The following is a 20,570-nucleotide window of genomic DNA, read 5'->3' on the forward strand; positions in this document are numbered from 1 at the left end:
TATTTTAACTGTAGCGCTTTGAGATTTGCCCCGCAACTGTAAAGCGCATTACAAATAGAATCTATTAATATTATTATTATTATTATTATTATTATTATTATTATTATTATTATTATTATTATTATTATTATTATTATTATTATTATTATTATTATTATTATTATTATTATTATTATTATTATTATTATTATTATTATTATTATTATTATTATTATTATTACTTTATTAATCCCCTTGTGGAAATTCAGGTGATAGATATATTAGATGTATTTCTAGAGATAATGAGAGAGTGCTGTGCCTCCTCGTGTCCCATTGAGGTGCACAGACACAGTAGTAAGCAGTCGTACCAGCGTGTATTGGTGCAGTTGATGTGATTATAATTCACCTCTACTGTCATCTACATTACGGTTATGATACCAGTTGGTTCACAGTTGAGAAAGTGTATGGAAATTAACACCGTTCCGTGGCTATAATAAAACATATTGTATGAAATAAGCTGTATTGTCTTACATAAGACTTAGCAGTGTTTAGATAGACAGATGGACGGACAGATAGATAGACAGACATACAGGTAGATCGAAGGACAAATGTATCCTAAACGTAATAGGAAGCCAGTGTGGAGAAGATAGGATGAGTTTGATGTGAGTTGATCTGCTGGACCTGGTCAGTAGCAGCAGCAGTGTTCTGGACCTGGTCAGCAGCAGCAGCAGCAGTGTTCTGGACCTGGTCAGCAGCAGCAGTGTTCTGGACCTGGTCAGTAGCAGCAGCAGTGTTCTGGACCTGGTCAGTAGCAGCAGTGTTCTGGACCTGGTCAGTAGCAGCAGCAGCAGTGTTCTGGACCTGGTCAGCAGCAGCAGCAGTGTTCTGGACCTGGTCAGTAGCAGCAGCAGTGTTCTGGACCTGGTCAGTAGCAGCAGTGTTCTGGACCTGGTCAGTAGCAGCAGCAGTGTTCTGGACCTGGTCAGTAGCAGCAGCAGAGTTCTGGACCTGGTCAGTAGCAGCAGCAGTGTTCTGGACCTGGTCAGTAGCAGCAGCAGAGTTCTGGACCTGGTCAGCAGCAGCAGTGTTCTGGACCTGGTCAGCAGCAGCAGCAGCAGTGTTCTGGACCTGGTCAGTAGCAGCAGCAGTGTTCTGGACCTGGTCAGTAGCAGCAGCAGTGTTCTGGACCTGGTCAGTAGCAGCAGCAGAGTTCTGGACCTGGTCAGTAGCAGCAGCAGTGTTCTGGACCTGGTCAGTAGCAGCAGCAGTGTTCTGGACCTGGTCAGTAGCAGCAGCAGTGTTCTGGACCTGGTCAGTAGCAGCAGCAGTGTTCTGGACCTGGTCAGCAGCAGCAGTGTTCTGGATCTGGTCAGTAGCAGCAGCAGTGTTCTGGATCTGGTCAGTAGCAGCTGCAGTGTTCTGGACCTGGTCAGTAGCCTTGCAGCAGTGTTCTGGACCTGGTCAGCAGCAGCAGTGTTCTGGACCTGGTCAGTAGCAGCAGCAGTGTTCTGGACCTGGTCAGTAGCAGCAGCAGTGTTCTGAACCTGGTCAGTAGCAGCAGCAGAGTTCTGGACCTGGTCAGTAGCAGCAGTGTTCTGGACCTGGTCAGTAGCAGCAGTGTTCTGGACCTGGTCAGTAGCAGCAGCAGTGTTCTGGACCTGGTCAGTAGCAGCAGCAATGTTCTGGACCTGGTCAGTAGCAGCAGTGTTCTGGACCTGGTCAGCAGCAGCAGTGTTCTGGACCTGGTCAGTAGCAGCAGCAGTGTTATGGACGATTTGCTGAGGCAGGTGAAAAGGGAATTGCAGTAGATCCAGTCGAGATGTTATAACCACGTGAATGATTGATTCTAGCTCAGGTTGTGTGATATAACAGACCAGAGTTTATAGGTTTAGGTTTACTTTATTTGATCAAGGGGGACAGGACAGTGTCCATTAATAAAACATTTTACAAATGTAAATGCACCCAATTTTAGCCAAATGGTTAATTTCAATTGACAGTCGCCCTGCCATAAGGTACAGGCTAAAATCCTGTGTGAAAAAGGGTTAGCAATAAAAACAGAATAAAATCAAGATAAATAACATTAGAATAAAAACACAACAAAAGCACATAGAACATAGGATAGGGATATAGGGCACAATACAGTCATGGGCACAAGGACAGAGCACATCATGACATATTAAAAGACCCAGACATAGACAAACGCACCATATCCACACACACATACACACACAGACACCTCAGTGTTGACAATTCTGGTTTTCAATGAGCCATTCCTTAACCCTGCACTTGAACGAGTGATATGATGTGGACACTCTAATTGTTTGAGGTATTGAGTTCCATTGGTGGGATGCTCTATATGAAAAGACGGCCTGGCCAAATGCACTATTTTTTTTTAAAGGGATTGTACAGTCCCCCCTTGCCGCACCTCTAGTATTCCTGGTTGAAGCAGCCCTAAGGTTGATGAAACAAGACAAAGAAGGAGGAGCCAATCCACACTTTATTTACAGACGTTTTGATAAAGAATCAGGTTTTCCCAATTGAGTAGATTATATTTTTTTAGAATGTGACAGTGATGGTACCTGAATGGTTTCTTGTCTAGAATTGTTATTGCTTGTTTGTATAGTGATTGAATTGGTTTCAGAATGGTGGGAAAACAGTTTGGCAATGTTTCTTAAATGGAAGGAATATGTCCGGGTCAACTCTTTGGTATGTGGATGGAAGTACATAGCCTGAGCAAATATGACACAGAGAGTTCTAAGGTTAGACCGTGCAGCCGAAGAAAGGGACCCAATGCACCGAGCTGTTGGAAGCTAACCTATCTGAAGCAATGTTAAGAACCTCAGTGCTATTGTTTAGCTGTAGCCATTCAGTCCTTAACTCATTCTCCGCCAGTCACGAGAAAAGTCGGGTTAACTCGCCAACCGCTCAGCGCCAATCACGAGAAAACTCTGGTTTTAATCGTTATTTCTTTTATTAGCTATATCCATTCATTTTTCATCCATCCAGCCTGATGTTATCATTGGGAATGGGTCTGAGCTTACCAAAGGGCAAATACTGCTCCATTAGAAATGGTGTAGTTTCTTTTCTGGTCCGATCTGAGCTGTGCGGGCGGGGTTTAAATACTCCAGCAGGACGAGCGTTTACAACCTTACATCTGCAATGCTGCCCCCCCACCTTCATATGCAATGCCGGACAATGTAGGACGGACTTCCACGAGCAGTATTTGGAATGGCGATCAGATAATTGGATTCTTTTTTTTGCATTACGTCAGAGACCAGCTAAGGACTCTATATATCCAATCTTGCATTGATCTGATATTTCTTTCTACCGTGATCGAAGCTGTCTGTGTGTGCTGTGTGTGGCTTTTTACCATTGGCTGCGGTGGGGGGGGGGGCGAGCGCCCCGCTACGAGAGCCATTTCATGTATGCATGAGGAAGGATAATAATGAGAATCTAGCGTTGATTTCAGGAAGATTCGATAATCAGGCGAGAAATGACAACGTGATAAGTGTATTCCGCTAAAACGCTATTATCGCGTCTTTTCCTGGGATTACTAAGAATCACCAAAACTATACTCATATTCAAAACGGTATAAAACGGAAATGTACGGATGTTGTGCATGTTGACTGGAAGCAACTCACTGACAATCGACGGGTGTATTAGACCCATAGCTATAATATAAGATATATTTTAAGCACTCGCAAATCTCGCAGTCTCCCCATTGATTAAAACTATGGCGTTCTAGCGCCCCCTGGCGCCCCGACCCCTGGCGCTGATTGAGTTAATGGCAGTCAGACAATTGTGCAAAACAGATATTGTGTCGCATCAGGCTTAAAAGAGCCATATAGCTGAATATCATCAGCATAACAGTGATATGAGATACCTTTACATTTGCTAATAATATGAAATAAAGGAAGCATATACAAGGCAAATAATATATGACCCAAGACAGAACCCTGAGGCACACCACAGGAAAGAGCCGCCGTTTCAGACATGTAGGGACCAAGTGACACAGACAAACCTCTGTCTGAGAGATATGAGAACCAGTTCAGGTTTCTCTTAGAGACACTGCCCAAAAGCCTCTCAGCCAGGACACTGTGTTCTACAACATTAAAAGCTGAGCTAAGATCCAGCAACACCAAAACAGAACATTCACCCACACCAGAGGACATCATTATGTAATCGGAGACTCTTAGCAGAGCTGGTTCAGTGGAATGCTTCTGACAGAAACCAGACTTCGTATTTATCTAAAAAAAATTGTGTGCAATCAAGACAGCAGTGAGCTGTTTGGCAATAACAATTTTAACAATAAGAGGCTAGCTTAGATATATATGCCTATGATTTTTTAGGAAGGGATGGATCAGGAAAAGTTTGAACAACTGCATGTTTCAAATTTGCTGGGACACAACCATTATAATAGAGACCAGGCATGGACCAATAGACCCAAGTACCATAAAGTATCTACAAGGCTCAATATCATAAAGTATCTACATGTACAGGGCTCAAGTATCATACAGTATCGACAGGTAGGTCTACAGGGCTCAAGTACCATACAGTATCTACAGGGCTCGAGGATAGCTTCATACTTTTCATTCTTACCAACAGATCACTGAGGTCTAGAGAGAAACAGTCCACGGTTGATGCTAGCCCTGTCATCATCTCTATCGTATCCACAAAGAAAGAGAGAGAGAGTTACTGCAGCCCTTGTTTGAAGTGCAGGAGTGCCAATGTTGTCAACAAGACTGTAGGGTCACATTTACTAGAGGAAATTAGGTTAGCAAAGTAAGAAACCCTCACATCTTTAACCATGTTGTTAAAATCACTTAAAAGGTCTTTGTAATCGAGAGAGAAACCGCAGCTTGGTGGATTTCCGCAGTCGTTCTATCTTCCGACAACAACAAATAGAGTGAAATAGACTCATAGATACAACTCATATATTCAGACTCAAATATATGTATCTTATATGTATTGTAACATATAATATAATCGATAGGGAATACAAACCCTCATCTGCACCTTCTCATATTTTTATATTCAGATCAAATTTTATTGCTTGTACCTCCCCAACTTCCTCCCCCATGCTGTTATGATGCCTGCATTTTCCCAAGAGGATCAATCAAGGAATATCTTATCTTATCCTTCTGTCTAGCTATCTGTCCATCCATCCGTCTATCAATAATTTGTTTATATATATAAGTATAGACACCAGCCACACGCTTCATGTTGTTTCTCTCATCCTATGAGCTACTAATGTATCTACTTCCTAGTTTTAATTAAGTTGCTAACATTTTCTAGACACCAGGACATGGTAGTTCCCTCTTTGTGGCGTAAGAGGCCGCGTTGTACGTGTGGTTAAACGACTACAAGGCAGCATTAAGAAGCAGACACACCATGCTTCCATCTGTGCCGTCGCCCCCCTCCTCCGTTTCTGTTGCTGTTTGTTGTGGACCGAACATGCCCGTGTTGTGGAAGCAGTGAAGTTGAAGGCTGAGCTCAGGCTATAAATAGGTGCTTCTGCCGGGGAGCTGAAGACGGAGCGCTTGTTGAAAAGAAACAGCGGAGCAGCATATGTCGAGGCGCAGCTTGCCGCGGTCTCAGATGTTCCTTAACAGTTGATTTCCTCAAGTCGCGTTTTCCTTTTTGCCGCATTATTGTGCTACTTATTTTACCGGAACGTTCCGCCTGGACGGCTCTCTCTCTCTCCTTTATTCTCCTATTTCCCTTTTTATTCCCTGTGTATTCATTTTGTACACAGGGCCATCTCCAGCTATCTGCAAACACCCTGACATCTTTTAAATCAGGCCTCAAAACCCACCTTTTCAATCTTGCTTTTGACCTCTAATTCTGTCGGTTTTATTTAATTTTGTCATGTATTATTTTTCTTCTGTTTTTTTGCCATAGTTTTGTTTCTTCTACCCATGTAAAGCGTCTTTGAGCATCTGGAAAAGCGCTATATAAAATAGATGTATTATTATTATTATTATTATTATTATTATTATTATTATTATTATTATTATTATTATTAGTATTATTATTATTATTATTATTATTATTATTATTATTATTATTATTATTATTATTATTATTATTATTATTATTATTATTATTATTATTATTATTATTATTATTATTATTATTATTATTATTATTATTATTATTATTATTATTATTATTATTATTATTATTATTATTATTATTATTATTATTATTATTATTATTATTATTATTATTATTACATGTATCTACAGTATCTATCTGAACAGTGCAAACATCACAAATCACATGGAATCCGATTTGGGCCACTTTCATTATATGGTCCTGAATCGGATCAGGTCATATATATTTTTTTGGCAACACAACCTCCGTCTGAGGGTATCAGTTCTTTATTGTTAATTTGCGCAGGTCAGTTCAGGAGCAGTGACCAGTTCACACTGGAATCTGATCTTGGCCACATTTATTACAAAAATAGTAACAAGAAGAAAATCAGATCTGAACAATGAATGAGAATCGAGCACCAAGACTCGCAGTGTGAACAGAGCCGGTGACTCCTCAGTGTTTTGACGTCAATGTGAGCCTTTCTTTCTCCTCTCCTTCCCCTATTTCCTGTTTTTTTTTTTTGCCGAGTGAATTTCCCCCGGGGGAGCTCCGCCGGCGGTGTTGATATTTAGACACGTCGATATATCTCTTAAACGCCGCGATAAATGGTGAAAACGGTTGAGAAGCGTGGCCTCCTCTTCTTAAGCGTCTCCGTGATGATTTGTATTCCACGTATGCGTTCCATCTGCCACTATGCTCCGCTGCTCTGAGGAGCTCTTCCAGTCCCACACAATGTGCACAGATTGTGATGCCAACATCTGCAGACAATAGTAACACACCGACACAGAGCCAAAACAACAGCACAGCTGAAAGGGTCTGTGCCTTTTGTATTGCTTTGTCATTGCTGAATTCGCTGGCTTTGCATTTCTTGCCTTGGTTTTTTTTCTAGGAGTCATTGTTCTCTGTTACGTGAAATTGGAAACGGCGTCGTCGTCGGCGTACACCTGTCCTCCTGGCGTTACGGTGGGGGATCAGCCTTTGTTTCCTGTTGTGTGGGGAGAGATGTTCTCGTCTGTCTTCTCGTCACGTGTTAGAATCTCCTCTTGTCATCTCATAGCAACCAAATGTGATTCCGTTACTGGCCGCCCAGCGCGGGGGGAAATCCAAAGCGAGCCTGTCACTCTCTTTTTGACGTGTCTTCCAGACCTTGGGGGGGGCTCGTCTGTTTTTTTCCTTCAAGAAGCCGAATGGTGATGAGCCCCTGCTTACATTGTTTTACTTCATTTCAGGATGAGGGAAAGTGCTAGGCTTGTGTTTTAGGATTCTGGAGTCGCCTGTCAAGGTCAAGAGAGTTCCTCGCTTGACTGCCCATATTTGCATGTTCGGTCTCTGACCCAGTGAGGAATGATTGATTTTATACTTGCTATACTATTTTATTATCTATCTTTGCCTAGCACAGTCTCTAGAGCGAAACAGAAAGAAGCATTTTGTATAAAAGTATTCTGTACTTCTGTATGACAACTAATAAAGAAACTTGAACTTGAGAAACTTGAGGTGGCCACGTCTCCCGCGGATGTGCGGAAGGAGAATGTACGGTATGACAGTGTTCACTGAACCCCCCCCCCCCCTCACATACTCCACTGATCTCTGTGTGAAACAATTTCACCACAGCTGGCTAGGCCCGCTCCCTCTGTAAAACATACATATCCTCGCCGTCGGGTGAAAACCACTCATCTCCAGGTTTGGTTTTCTCACTAGGAATGAGTGTTTACTCGGTTCTCTATCATGTGAGTCGGGTTCATGACCCTAGAACCTAATAAACACATTGAAAACCCAATGTATGACTTTAAAAATACATAGATGTTGAGGCTGTTTTTTCGGCAATTCGGCAAAGAAAAGTGGTTTTCATCTGACAGCGACGATATGCAGCAAAGAGGGACCAGGCGATGAAAAGGCAAGTGTATCATGACAATGTACTGTAAGCAAATTATTATGCAAAATATTAGTCGTTACAGCCAATTTGCATACAGGATCTGCCGGTCCTTCTCTTTGTAATTGTGTTCTTGTTGCCACGGCGGCCCTTTGCACATGTTCCCTGTTGCACCCCCCCCCCCCCAGTCTGCATGCGTGATCCCAGCCAGAGGGACCGGCAGCCACCAGAGGCTTTCGGCCACGACCTGGGGGCTACGTTTGCCCCTCGTTTGTCATCCCTAAAAGAATTCCCCCCCAAACCACGCGGATGCAAGGTTGAAATCCGCTCCCCATTCCTCATATTTACATATGAACCCGCATCTCCCCTGCAGGATGACCATGGCTCTTCCAGAGACCCGCTAACAGGTGTAATCGAGGGTGACGCGGCGTAGGGGCTACCGGGGGCCTACCTGGAGCGGCTGGGTGAGCCGGTACGATCCGTGGACACGCGGCCTAATTGCAGCTCCCGGCTGAAGAGGCCGCGCGCGGGCAACAACCTACTGACCTTGACCCTCATGCTTCTGACCCCGTTTCGCCCAATTGAAAAAAAATCCCTGCCGGCTCCTAAGCAGATCTGAAAAGCAGGACCATTGTGATCAACCGTACCTCCCCCACAGAGTCTGTTTATCTGTAAACAGGAATATGCACAAACATTCATAGTCTACGGTGGATCCCGTACCGACCCATACTATTTCACAAGTTCCACACCCGTACCGTACCACACTCTCGGTGTACCGTGTGTGTACACCTGGCAGGGCAACCGCAGAGAGCTACGGGAACAAAGCAGCCTAACAACCGATGCATATCCGAGGCACAGCCTCTCGGACCAACTGTTCAATTTGAGCATGCAACACGGCACAAGCCAAATCTCTGCTTTCATAACTTAGCCCGACGCCGGCACATATTGTATATAGTCCAAACATATTAGCCACAGCTGGAGGGAGCTTGCCTCAGGGACAAGGCTAAGATAGTGATGAATAAAAACATGCCACCTTTTCTCAGGGGCAGATGCTGCTGATCTCCAGCTGTTCTCTTCCACGCTGCCGCACATGCTCAGGTAGCTGAGGAAACACAGGGGCGCATCGTTCACGGAGTTCCAGTCTCATTAATGTTAACCATTAGAGTTCAATAAACGCCTTTCGTTCTGAAATTAACGAGTCGTTCCAGTAGCTTGCAAGCTTGTTTCTTCGTATCAAATGGTATAACCTTCTTCTTCTTCTTCTTCTTCTCCTCCTCCTCCTCATCCTCCTCCTCCTCCACCTCCTCATTTTTGTTCTTCTACTTCTTCTTCTTTTACTTCTTCTTCTACTACTTATTATTCTACTTCTTATTCAACTTATTCTACATGATCTTCTTCTTCTTCTTCTTCTTCTTCTTCTTCTTTTTCTTCTTCTTCTTCTTCTTCTTCTTCTTCTTCTTCTTCTTCTTCTTCTTCTTCTTCTTCTTCTTCTTCTTCTTCTTCTTCTTCTTCTTCTTCTTCTTCTTCTTCTTCTTCTTCTTCTTCTTCTGCTTCTTCTTCTACTTCTGCTAGTTATTCTTGTACCTTTTCTTCTTCTACTTCTTCTACTTATTTTTCCTCTGCTTCTTCTTCTCTTTCAATTATATGGCCATCGGGAGCACCGGGAGTTTTCCCGGTGGCCTGGCCTGCACAGATACAAAAAATTATAATTATATAAAAAAAATAAAAATAAAAAAATTATTATAATTATAAAAAAATTTGCCAGGACATTGTTTCTAGTTGTGGCGACGGTGCGGCGCGATAGTTAGATAACCTACCTCTCCCTCACACGGATCACACACACACACAATGGAGCCGTGCTGCCGCTTGTGATTGGTGGAGGCGGGACCAGGCGATACAACTGATTGACAGTGGAGGCGGCGAATGGAAATCAATATTATTTGACAATTGATGCTTTTTGTTGGAAATTTCAGTCAGTGAGCTCATACTTTGAGCTCATTTTATAGTTTAAATGATTGAGACAACGCAATCTTCTGTCTTTGTTGTGCATGCATGTGTGTGCTCACCACACGCGATACATGTGTCACTATTCTGGCAGTGGCTACTGTTATTATAGTATTGTAATGAAAGGTCTGTTATTTAATGTTTGTGTAAAGGGCTATTTTAACTGTTGATGGGTAGTGCATCAGTAAAGTGAATATGGTATTGTGCTCTTGCTCTGTTTGAATAGGTGGAGAGAGTGATTAACTGTATTATAATAGTAAATAGAAAAATATGTTGTGCTCTTGCTTTTTTCTTTTTGAAGGTGGAAAGAGTAGCATTGCTAGTGCCACAACAGTTTTATTTGAGGTTCATAACAGTACATTGTACTAAGCAATTGTTGGCTCATTAGTTTGTGATTCACATGCACTAAAATTCACCAGAATGCAGGAAATTAAGTCTTTGTAACAAAACATTTCCTGGTGGGGGACCCCCAGACCCCCCGCTTAAAAAGTGGCCTGATTGGGGCTATATTTTGCGCTATATCTCCGGGTATGAATTATTTCCCCAGTCCGGCCCTGTTCTCCAGACTGTGTTAGTTATCTGAAAACAATATCTAAAGTGTGTAAATGTGTATTGTATATCTGCTGACAGTATATCGCTGATATCCGGTGAAAATATCTACAAAAGGGTTGATTATTTTAAAGAATCAAGGAATAATCATCATTCTCAGTCTGACATGCATGTTTTTCTGAAGTTATACGTTGGGTGCTCAGTAGGTTTCATGGTCCATAGGGTCATGAAACTTGCTCCCAGCTTAGAGATCCATGTGAATTTTCAATGTCGTCGATACTTTACAGACAATGCACACATTTCTACAATATAACAATAATAAATATGAATAACTATCCATATAGTATAAAAAATATGTATCAGTATGTTGTAAAATAAACTTTTCTTTAGTTGTAAACAGCAGAAATACATCTCAGTGCCGTGACACAGTGATACAGCAACATCCCCATCATCATTCTCTAAACCATATCACACAGTAATTTGCATAGATTCCACAGTCTCTCCAAAACAATAATACAGGTCATCTTTCAACCGTCTCTCCCGACTCTGCGCATACTTCAGGGGAAGCGACCCCTGCGTTGCCTCTCCCCCCCGAGATGTGCACGAGGAAACGGATGAGCCACCGCCACATATTATAGTCTCTGCCATGTTGCTTTTGAGTCGCCCGACGTCGTCGTCCATGACGGGGTGGGCGATCCCAGCCGGTGTTGTACCTGTGGCGTCACTACGACTCCCCTAATTGATTTTACAAGGCAGCTTAGGTTGTAATTGCTGATTTGCCTTGGGAGATTTGTGATTCAAAGAGCTTAGAGATTGTGTGTGTGTGTGTGCGTGCGTGCGTGCGTGCGTGCGTGTGTGTGTGTGCGTGCGTGCGTGCGTGCGTGTGTGTGTGATGTAGGACATTTTGCATACATGGGATAGCAGATAGGACATTTTTTTTTTATTTTTTTTATGAAAGCATCAAGCACCAAATAGTGTTCTGCATTTAAAAGGGTGCCAGGGAGTAAACAAACACATAGCGTGTAGGGATCATACAGGAAAGCATGTAGGGATGTAGTGTGTAGGGATCATACAGGAAGGCATGTAGCGTGTAGGGATCATACAGGAAGGGATGTAGCGTGTAGGGATCATACAGGAAGGCATGTAAGCCCAGACAACGTGACACTGTCTGCTGTAACAGTGAAACAGGCCTCCCATAGGCTACCAGTATGTTTCCATTGAGATCCCATTGTGTCGACACGTTCCATATTCACTTAAATGGAATTTGTAATTCCGTCAAACGGCAACCTGTGGGTAGTACTGCGATTTGTTTACATTTCTTTGTTTTCATCCAATGTGCATTTTGCATCTGAGTGTGTATGGAGTAGAGATGTGCATTGTGCATCTCCATCACTGAGGCCGATGCGATGCGCATCTCGATACGGTGCCAACGATACGATACATAACGATACATTTGAAGCACCGGGCGATGCGATGCGATACGATTCACCCCTGTTGAGATACGATACGATTTGATTCAACATAATGCGATTCGGGGCGATACGATGCGATTCAACACGATGCAAAATAATGATAACATTTTATGGTATGACAGAGGATTTGGTTGTATTCCATTATGCAGCTTATATTATTATTAAAAAAAAAATCTACTGTAAGACAATTTATATAAAAACTCTTGGGTGCCTAAGACTTTTGCACAGTACTGTGTGTTCTATCCACTTTAGCTAAAAACACACACACACACACACAATGTATATATATACACTACTGTGAGACAATAATAATCACACACAAAGGGATAATGGCTTATAGCAGACTTAATGATTTTATAATATTTCAGATAATGAAATTAAATGTTTATCATCAACTATCCAGTTAGTATTGTAACGTTTGGCCACTTTAAATCATTGAACGTAGAGAGAGAGAGAGAGAGAGAGAGAGAGAGAGAGAGAGAGAGAGAGAGAGAGAGAGAGAGAGAGAGAGAGAGTGTTCTGATGCTCCGTAGCTAAACACACCATGATGGCATTTTGTCAACAACACAGTTTGAACCTGGAGGAAGCGATATAAAGAAACGAATTGCCAATAAATGTGAAGTTATCTTTGAACCTGTTGTCAAGCGTCGTCAATATACCCCCCCCCCCCCCCCCCCCCCCCCCCATTTCCTCACTAATGGAACTGGTGTTGCAGAGTCACGTTAGTTAGTTAGATACTGTAGTTTAGCGCAGTGGCGGCTCGTGGATGCTTCGCCACTAGGGGCGCTATACCAAACATTTTGCAAACATGTACAGTACCACGCAACCGACTCATGGCAAGACGTGAGCGATTCGACTCACGCTCACGGCAATGAATCGGCTCTTATGAACGAGTCGCTCAGCTGTTACTACAACAACACACAACCAGTCAAATAAAGTATAGTCTAATTCACAACTTGAAACAATATATAAATAGAAAAGTTAGAAACAAAACTCGCTCCGTCTCCAAACACACGCAGATCTCTCCCTCTCTCCTTCTCTCTCTCACACACAGCGCGACGTGGAATCGATTTGTTACACAATCAGACCTATTATATACCAAGAATAACTTCAGTATGAGTACAGGGCTGTACACATATTTTGCATATTGTTAAACGAGCCAAGGCTAGCTATTAAACTATCGATATGAATCGAAAATCTGGGACCCTGATGTAAACAAGACAAACGTCTTTCTCTGGTCTGCATCCCCTTAACAATTGTGTGTATTGAGCCGTACTGTATTGTACCCATTCTGCAATCTGTTAATAAAGTTTTCATTCATTCATTCATTCAAACATAGACGATATTGAACAAGCCATAATCCGCGTATTTTCAATCCGAGAGAGAGAGAGAGAGAGAGAGAGAGAGAGAGAGAGAGAGAGAGAGAGAGAGAGAGAGAGAGAGCGACTCACTGTTTAGTTGACACGTCCAGGGCTTGCCTTGATAAAGTGTATAATCCACTGTTGATGTATTCCAGACCACTGTCCACTGTGTCCAGACTGCATCCGCCATATAGCTTGTTAGCCAAGTGTTAGCTTGTTAGTAGTTGGTCACACAACACAAGTACTTCATTCCTTTGTCCATATCCGCGTCGAACAGACTGCAAACTACCTGGCATTCTATCGCCATGCTAGAATTGGAACATTAGAAATTGGATTCGGCCAATCAGAGATCGTCTCTGTGAAATTCTGCTACGGAAAAAAATACTGGCGTCGGCCAATCAGAGAGCGTCTCCGCGAAATGCGGCTACAGAAATTCTTGACGCTACTGGCTAGACCGCTTCAAATCGCGCCCGGATTCCAACATAATAGTCATATTTCAACGCACAACGCGTTACGCACTGATTGGCTGCGCGTGATACAGCGATCAAACCGTGACGCGCACTCAGAGCGCTATCGCGTCTAGCCCGGGCCGAGAAATACAAAAAAATAATAAAAAAAAGAAAGGTGAGTCACTTCGTGTTCAAGAAAACAAGTATTTTTTTTTAAATATAATAACGTTATATTGTGCATTGGAAACACAAACATGAGTAAATATTATTAATTTTAAACATGTTTATATTATTTATAGGGCTATAAAACAAAAAACTAAAAACTTATTTTTCTTGTTCTCTCATATAACCAGGGTAGGAGCTGAGGGGGGGCGGCGCCCGAGCGCCCCTAGTGGTAGAGCCGCCACTGGTTTAGCATTAGCTGAACGGCTAATTGGCTAACGTTAGCCAGCGGCTACTAACGTTAGCCAGTTGATCAATTCAATTCATGTCTCCTCCTCGACTTCCACTGTTTGCTTCGCCTTCTGTAGTAGCGAAGCAAAGATAGTATCTGCTGTGTGCAGTGCACTGCTGACAGAAGTGGATGAGAGGAAATTATATGAATGAATCGGTTTTGACCGATGCAAAGACGCTAACAACAAAGTTCAAGTAACAACATCGCGAGTTCAACCTGAATTCTAGCCGATGCGCACTTATTCCACCGGTGCACTCGCATCGTGAAAGTTTATGCCGGTGCACCGATGCGAATCGGTGAATCTTAACATCAATAGTATGGAGGAGGCGTTTTGTATTGCTAATCTAAAACAGATTTTTTACACATTGGTTCAAACATGATCACGGAAGGTGACAACCCTAACATGTCATGTTGTGTCACAACAGAATGAGTAGGTGAGTGTTAGGCCTACAGAAAGTGTAATCTAGGCTGACCAAACGTCCTCTTTTGCCCGGACATGTCCTCTTTTCACGCCCTGTCCGGGGGGTCCGGGGGGGGTTTATTAATTCATCGAAATGTCCGGGGTTTCACAGTTTTTTTGTTTCAGTTTCAGTTTCACGGCCCTTTGCGAGCATCTGAAGGCTCGGGGCTGCATTTTTCGCCGAACATATAAATTACGAATTAATTAAAGCGCTATTCGTTGCCGTTCTAATGCCATCTGGATCGCCAAAATCCGTGCCTCGGTTCTCGAGTTACATGCCGATATGTCAGGCATGCGACTTTTTACATGGCATTATCCAACCGGACTCCCGGAGAAGCATGCAGCTGCAGAGCCGCAGAGCCAGCGGCGCTCTCTGGGCCGCGCGCTGACGGCCGCGCTGTGAGGCAATAGTATCCAGCTGCAGGACGAGAGCACCAACACTCTCAGGACCGCAACACTTTAAGGACCCACACTTTAAGGACCCTCGCTTCCATTGGCTGATTTGGGTCACATGACCGTCCCACCCAATGGCTGAATTGGAGTATTGCACTGCGGGATTGATTGATTGATTGATTGATTGAAAACTTTATTAACAGATTGCAGAATGGGTACAGTACAGCTCAATACACACAATTGTTAAGGGGATGCAGACCAGAGAAAGACCTCAAAGCAGTACTGTTACATTTGTGACATACAGTAAATATATACAAGGGGGAGGGAACTGTACATTTATGATGAATTGAAAATGGGGGACCCTGATGTAAACAAGACTTGCGCGATTTTGCGCGCCGCGTGGGAGCAAATTCGAGACACATATTCGGTTGCAAGAAGGTGTCCCACGGTCTCCTCTATGGCCGTGAATATTTTCACGCGGATCGGAATCACGGCGTGCCCGTGGCACACTTTACCCTTTTCGGCGAGTTTATTCCACGCTATGTCCTCTTTTTTGGAAATCAAAATATGGTCACCCTAGTGTAATCTATTGATTGACTTGCGCAACCTAGTCAATTCGGTAGAAGAGTCTGGTGGGCGAGATTATGCATGACCAGCCTGTGATCTAAAAACGTAATATAGAGAGATGAAAACAATACAATACGTTATTTCAATTGATATGAATAGCTAGTTACGTTAATATAGAGAGATGAACGTTATTTTGATTGATATGAATAGCTAGTTACGTTAATATAGAGAGATGATAAATTAATTAAACGTAAAAAAAAAAAAAATATTGAACTAAGAGTGATTTGAACCTGTGACCATTGGCTCCACAGCAAGCTGAGAAACAAGTTGAGCTAAGTACATTGATGTTAAAACTAAGTGACGAATGCATAATTTACACTTGTGGTAATTGCGTGCGTTTGTCTAAGTATTATTATTCTAAGTATTATTATTATTATTATCTACCGGCGTGGGGGCAAAACCTGCGTGTGTGCGAGGGCTCGCGCATTATTATTATCTACCGGCGTGGGGGCAAAACCTGCGTGTGTGCGAGGGCTCGTGCATTATTATTATTATCTAGGCTCGCGTTATTATTATTATTATCTAGGCAAAACCTGTGTGTGTGCGAGGGCGCGCGCATTATTATTATTATTATCTAGGCTCATGCGCATGTGCGCGCTCATACCGGCATAGGGGCGAAACTAGCGTAGATCACTGGCCAATCAGAGCAACGCGGAAGGACAAGCCAGTTGCCGAAAGGATACACGCGGCCAGGGGAGGTACAGAGAGCATGGGGTGTGGCCAGGGGAGGTACAGAGAGCATGGGGTGTGGCCAGGGGAGGTACAGAGAGCATGGGGTGTGGCCAGGGGAGGTACAGAGAGCCTGGGGTGTGGCCAGGGGAGGTACAGAGAGCCTGGGGTGTGGCCAGGGGAGGTACAGAGAGCCTGGGGTGTGGCCAGGGGAGGTACAGAGAGCATGGGGTGTGGCCAGGGGAGGTACAGAGAGCCTGGGGTGTGGCCAGGGGAGGTACAGAGAGCCTGGGGTGTGGCCAGGGGAGGTACATAGAGCATGGGGTGTGGCCAGGGGAGGTACAGAGAGCCTGGGGTGTGGCCAGGGGAGGTACAGAGAGCCTGGGGTGTGGCCAGGGGAGGTACAGAGAGCCTGGGGTGTGGCCAGGGGAGGTACAGAGAACCTGGGGTGTGGCCAGGGGAGGTACAGAGAGCATGGGGTGTGGCCAGGGGAGGTACAGAGAGCATGGGGTGTGGCCAGGGGAGGTACAGAGAGCCTGGGGTGTGGCCAGGGGAGGTACAGAGAGCCTGGGGTGTGGCCAGGGGAGGTACAGAGAGCCTGGGGTGTGGCCAGGGGAGGTACAGAGAGCCTGGGGTGTGGCCAGGGGAGGTACAGAGAGCATGGGGTGTGGCCAGGGGAGGTACATAGAGCCTGGGGTGTGGCCAGGGGAGGTACAGAGAGCATGGGGTGTGGCCAGGGGAGGTACAGAGAGCCTGGGGTGTGGCCAGGGGAGGTACATAGAGCCTGGGGTGTGGCCAGGGGAGGTACAGAGAGCATGGGGTGTGGCCAGGGGAGGTACATAGAGCATGGGGTGTGGCCAGGGGAGGTACAGAGAGCATGGGGTGTGGCCAGGGGAGGTACATAGAGCATGGGGTGTGGCCAGGGGAGGTACAGAGAGCATGGGGTGTGGCCAGGGGAGGTACATAGAGCCTGGGGTGTGGCCAGGGGAGGTACAGAGAGCATGGGGTGTGGCCAGGGGAGGTACATAGAGCCTGGGGTGTGGCCAGGGGAGGTACAGAGAGCATGGGGTGTGGCCAGGGGAGGTACAGAGAGCCTGGGGTGTGGCCAGGGGAGGTACAGAGAGCATGGGGTGTGGCCAGGGGAGGTACAGAGAGCCTGGGGTGTGGCCAGGGGAGGTACACCGCTAAGGTGCATGTACATTACAGTGCAATGCTTGGTTCTGTACGAGCTTCCTGAGATTGTGCTTTATATAGTAAAAAAAAAAGTAAAAAGAATAAAGATCAAACACTATACGAAATATACAATATACAAAACTAAAATGCAGGTAGAGGTAGAGATTTAGTGCAAATATTTTAGTAATACATATATAAATATATTTGTTTAAATAGATACAATATGGTGTAGTGTTAAACAGTGTTTAACCTCTTAACTCTTTCAGTGCCACTCACGAGATTTCTCGTGTTTTTTTATAGGTGGTTGCTAGCCACTCACGAGATTTCTCTGATTTTTTTTATTTATTTTTTTTTGCGATCTGAAAGATTATTGCATCACCCGAGCCTACCCGAGTATAGCCGAGGGGCGCCGACGATCACTGTGGAAAAAAGCGCCCCCCTGTCGTCTCCCAGATGACATAAGTGATTTTGGAATGGACTCAATGAAAATGAATGGGGAAAAAAATCCGGTACTCCACATTTTCCAGTTCACTGATCCAGCCGGGGTTACTAGAGTTCATTCTGGAGCCTCAGATCCCCGCGGATCATGGAGTTCTACTGTATCGCGTTGGATCCATACGCGTATCGATTTTTTCGAATGGTGATCAGGAATTGGAATATACCAGTTGGATACCATCTGATGTCAGGTAAGGACTCTATGTTATCAGTGGTAGGATAATCAGAGTAAGTTTGATGAAGTTATAAGCTGTTTTGTGAAATGTCTTCTTTCGGTTTCACTGTAAAAGTCCGAGAGGAAATCAACGAGGCGATTATCCGTGCGCGGCCGTAATGTGCGTGCGTGCACGTATAATATTGATCATCTAGCGTTTATTTGAAAACGATTCATAAAAAGGCCGACGAATATCAACGTTGTGGAATATTCCACTAAAAGACGATTTTCATAGAATGCTCCAGAATGAGCTGTTTTTTATATCAAAACGGGGGCTTTTCTAACTGCTCTGAAACGGCAACGACGCGATAAAAAAAACAATCTGTCTTCACAGCACTGACTGGAAAATAGTCTTTGATAATGCGATGGGCAGATTAGACACATAATTTAAAACATAGATTAGGCGATATTAACGTTAACATTGGCGCCGATGGTGGCATTCAAGCGGTAAAACGGAAAACCAGGTTTCAGAAAACGCTTGAAAATTGCATACCCAAAGTAATCTGCAATTTATTATACTTTATACTTATAGCACATGCATGAGCCTGGTCTATTTTGAAAGGAAACATTCAGAATTTTCATCCACAACAGGAATAATCACTGCTTTTTAAATCATTAAGTTAAGTTATTTGTTTACTTCCATTTGAATTATCTTGCAAGCAGAGGCCTCTTACAGATTCCAGTTGATAGGTATGACCTGGAAAACACAATGGGTCCATAGCCTAAAGCCTTATGTGTGCATGGTAAGAGGTTAAAGTGTCTAAAGTGAATGTTAAAGGTGAATGTTTAAAGTGAGTGTTTGCATGTGCATGTGTAGAATGGATGGGTTAGTGTTGCATAATAGTCATTGAGCATCCTGATGGCCTGGGGATAGAAGCTCCTTCTGAGTCTCTCTGTGCCGGCCATGAGACTCCGGAAGGAGCTCAGCTCCGCATGGAGGACACATCTGACACAACGTCTGGTCTTGTTTCCATACGGTCATGCAACCTAGTAATACATAGCCAACCGGTTATATCATATTGCCACTTCTGTTTAGATTATTGCTCTCATGTCACTGTAGTAGCCAGGCCACGAGGTGATTCCACCGTGGCTGGAAAGGAGAGATGTTTCGGCCCTCATTACTTCTCATTAGTTGCTGTGCTACACCACTCGCTTGTACCCTCTGTGCATTTTTATTAGCATTTGGTTTGTATGCAGCCATTTTCATGCACGACACCAGCTCAAACTCAAAGTGAATAGAGACGTTATGGTAATTTCAAATTTGCCGGCTAATGGCATTTTCCCCATCGTCTTTTTGTTGTTGCCGGTCGTAATGCATGTTACCGGTATGCTTTTTGGAAATGAATGAATTCCACTACCAGGTAACCCACATTGAACGCCAGCAGCATGGGGCGCTGATGTTCTTCAGCGCCAGTGCGTTATTCAATGGATATAGTTTTAGAATGCCAAACTTGCGAGTCCTAAAACTATATTTTACATTATAGCTATGGATCTAATAACGCCGTCGACTGTCAGTGAGTTGCTTCTGGTCAACATGCAAAAAACAGATAGTTTTTTCATCTGTACATTTCCGTTCTATACCGTTTTGAATATGGTTTGGGTGATTCTGAGTAAATCCCATGAAGGTCGAGAAAATGGCATTTTAGTGTAATCCAGTTATCACGTTGTCATTTTTCGGCTGATTATCTAATCATCCTGAAATCAACGCTAGATTATTGGTATTATGTCTCCTCGTGTATATATGAAATGTTGCTTACCTGGTCTCTGATGTAATGCAAAAAAACGAATCCAATTATTTGATCGCCATTCCAGTTATCCACAGCGATCCGATTACCGAGCGTTACACATTTACGGGCGGGCGGGGTTAGTGTTCCATGCCATCATTGTAAGCGTCTGTCTCGCCCGAGTATTTAAACCCCACCCCCATGGCTCAGATCGGCTCAGAAAACACACTAGACCGTTTCAAATGGAGTGCAATAGCACCGCAAGGTAGTAGAGGGCGGTGTTGACCGTTTGCCAGCTCAGACAGGGTCTGAAGGGTCTGCAGAGGCTGCAGCCATGAATTATGAATGGATATAGTGAATAAAAGAAACAACGATCATAAAAACGAGTTAACTCGTTATTGGCATTATTCGATTGGCGGGCAATAACGAGTTAACTCATTCTTGGCGCAGAATGTGTTAAAGTTTTGTGATATTCAACAGTTTATATGTTGTAGCGTGTTAATTAACTCAAAGGTCACTGTCTTCTTTTCTGAATATTTTCTACCTGATTCACTCTTTTTCACATAAATGTAATGTTCATG

General features: G+C 43.9%; 1 protein-coding gene across 1 annotated transcript in view; it reads left to right on the forward strand.

Annotated features, from left to right (window-relative positions):
* Positions 1-17,384: 17,384 nt before the first annotated feature.
* LOC311226790 (receptor-type tyrosine-protein phosphatase delta-like) overlaps positions 17,385-20,570 on the forward strand; it is a gene marked incomplete at its 5' end in the record, with an annotated part of 145,607 nt that continues 142,421 nt past the window's right edge. The window contains 1 exon segment of the mRNA XM_084312195.1: positions 17,385-17,559. Within this exon segment, the coding sequence (XP_084168321.1) occupies positions 17,385-17,559 (175 nt within the window).

The sequence above is a fragment of the Notolepis coatsorum genome (genome assembly GCF_963971535.1).
Source record: "Notolepis coatsorum genome assembly, chromosome: 4".
Lineage (NCBI taxonomy): Eukaryota > Metazoa > Chordata > Actinopteri > Aulopiformes > Paralepididae > Notolepis > Notolepis coatsorum.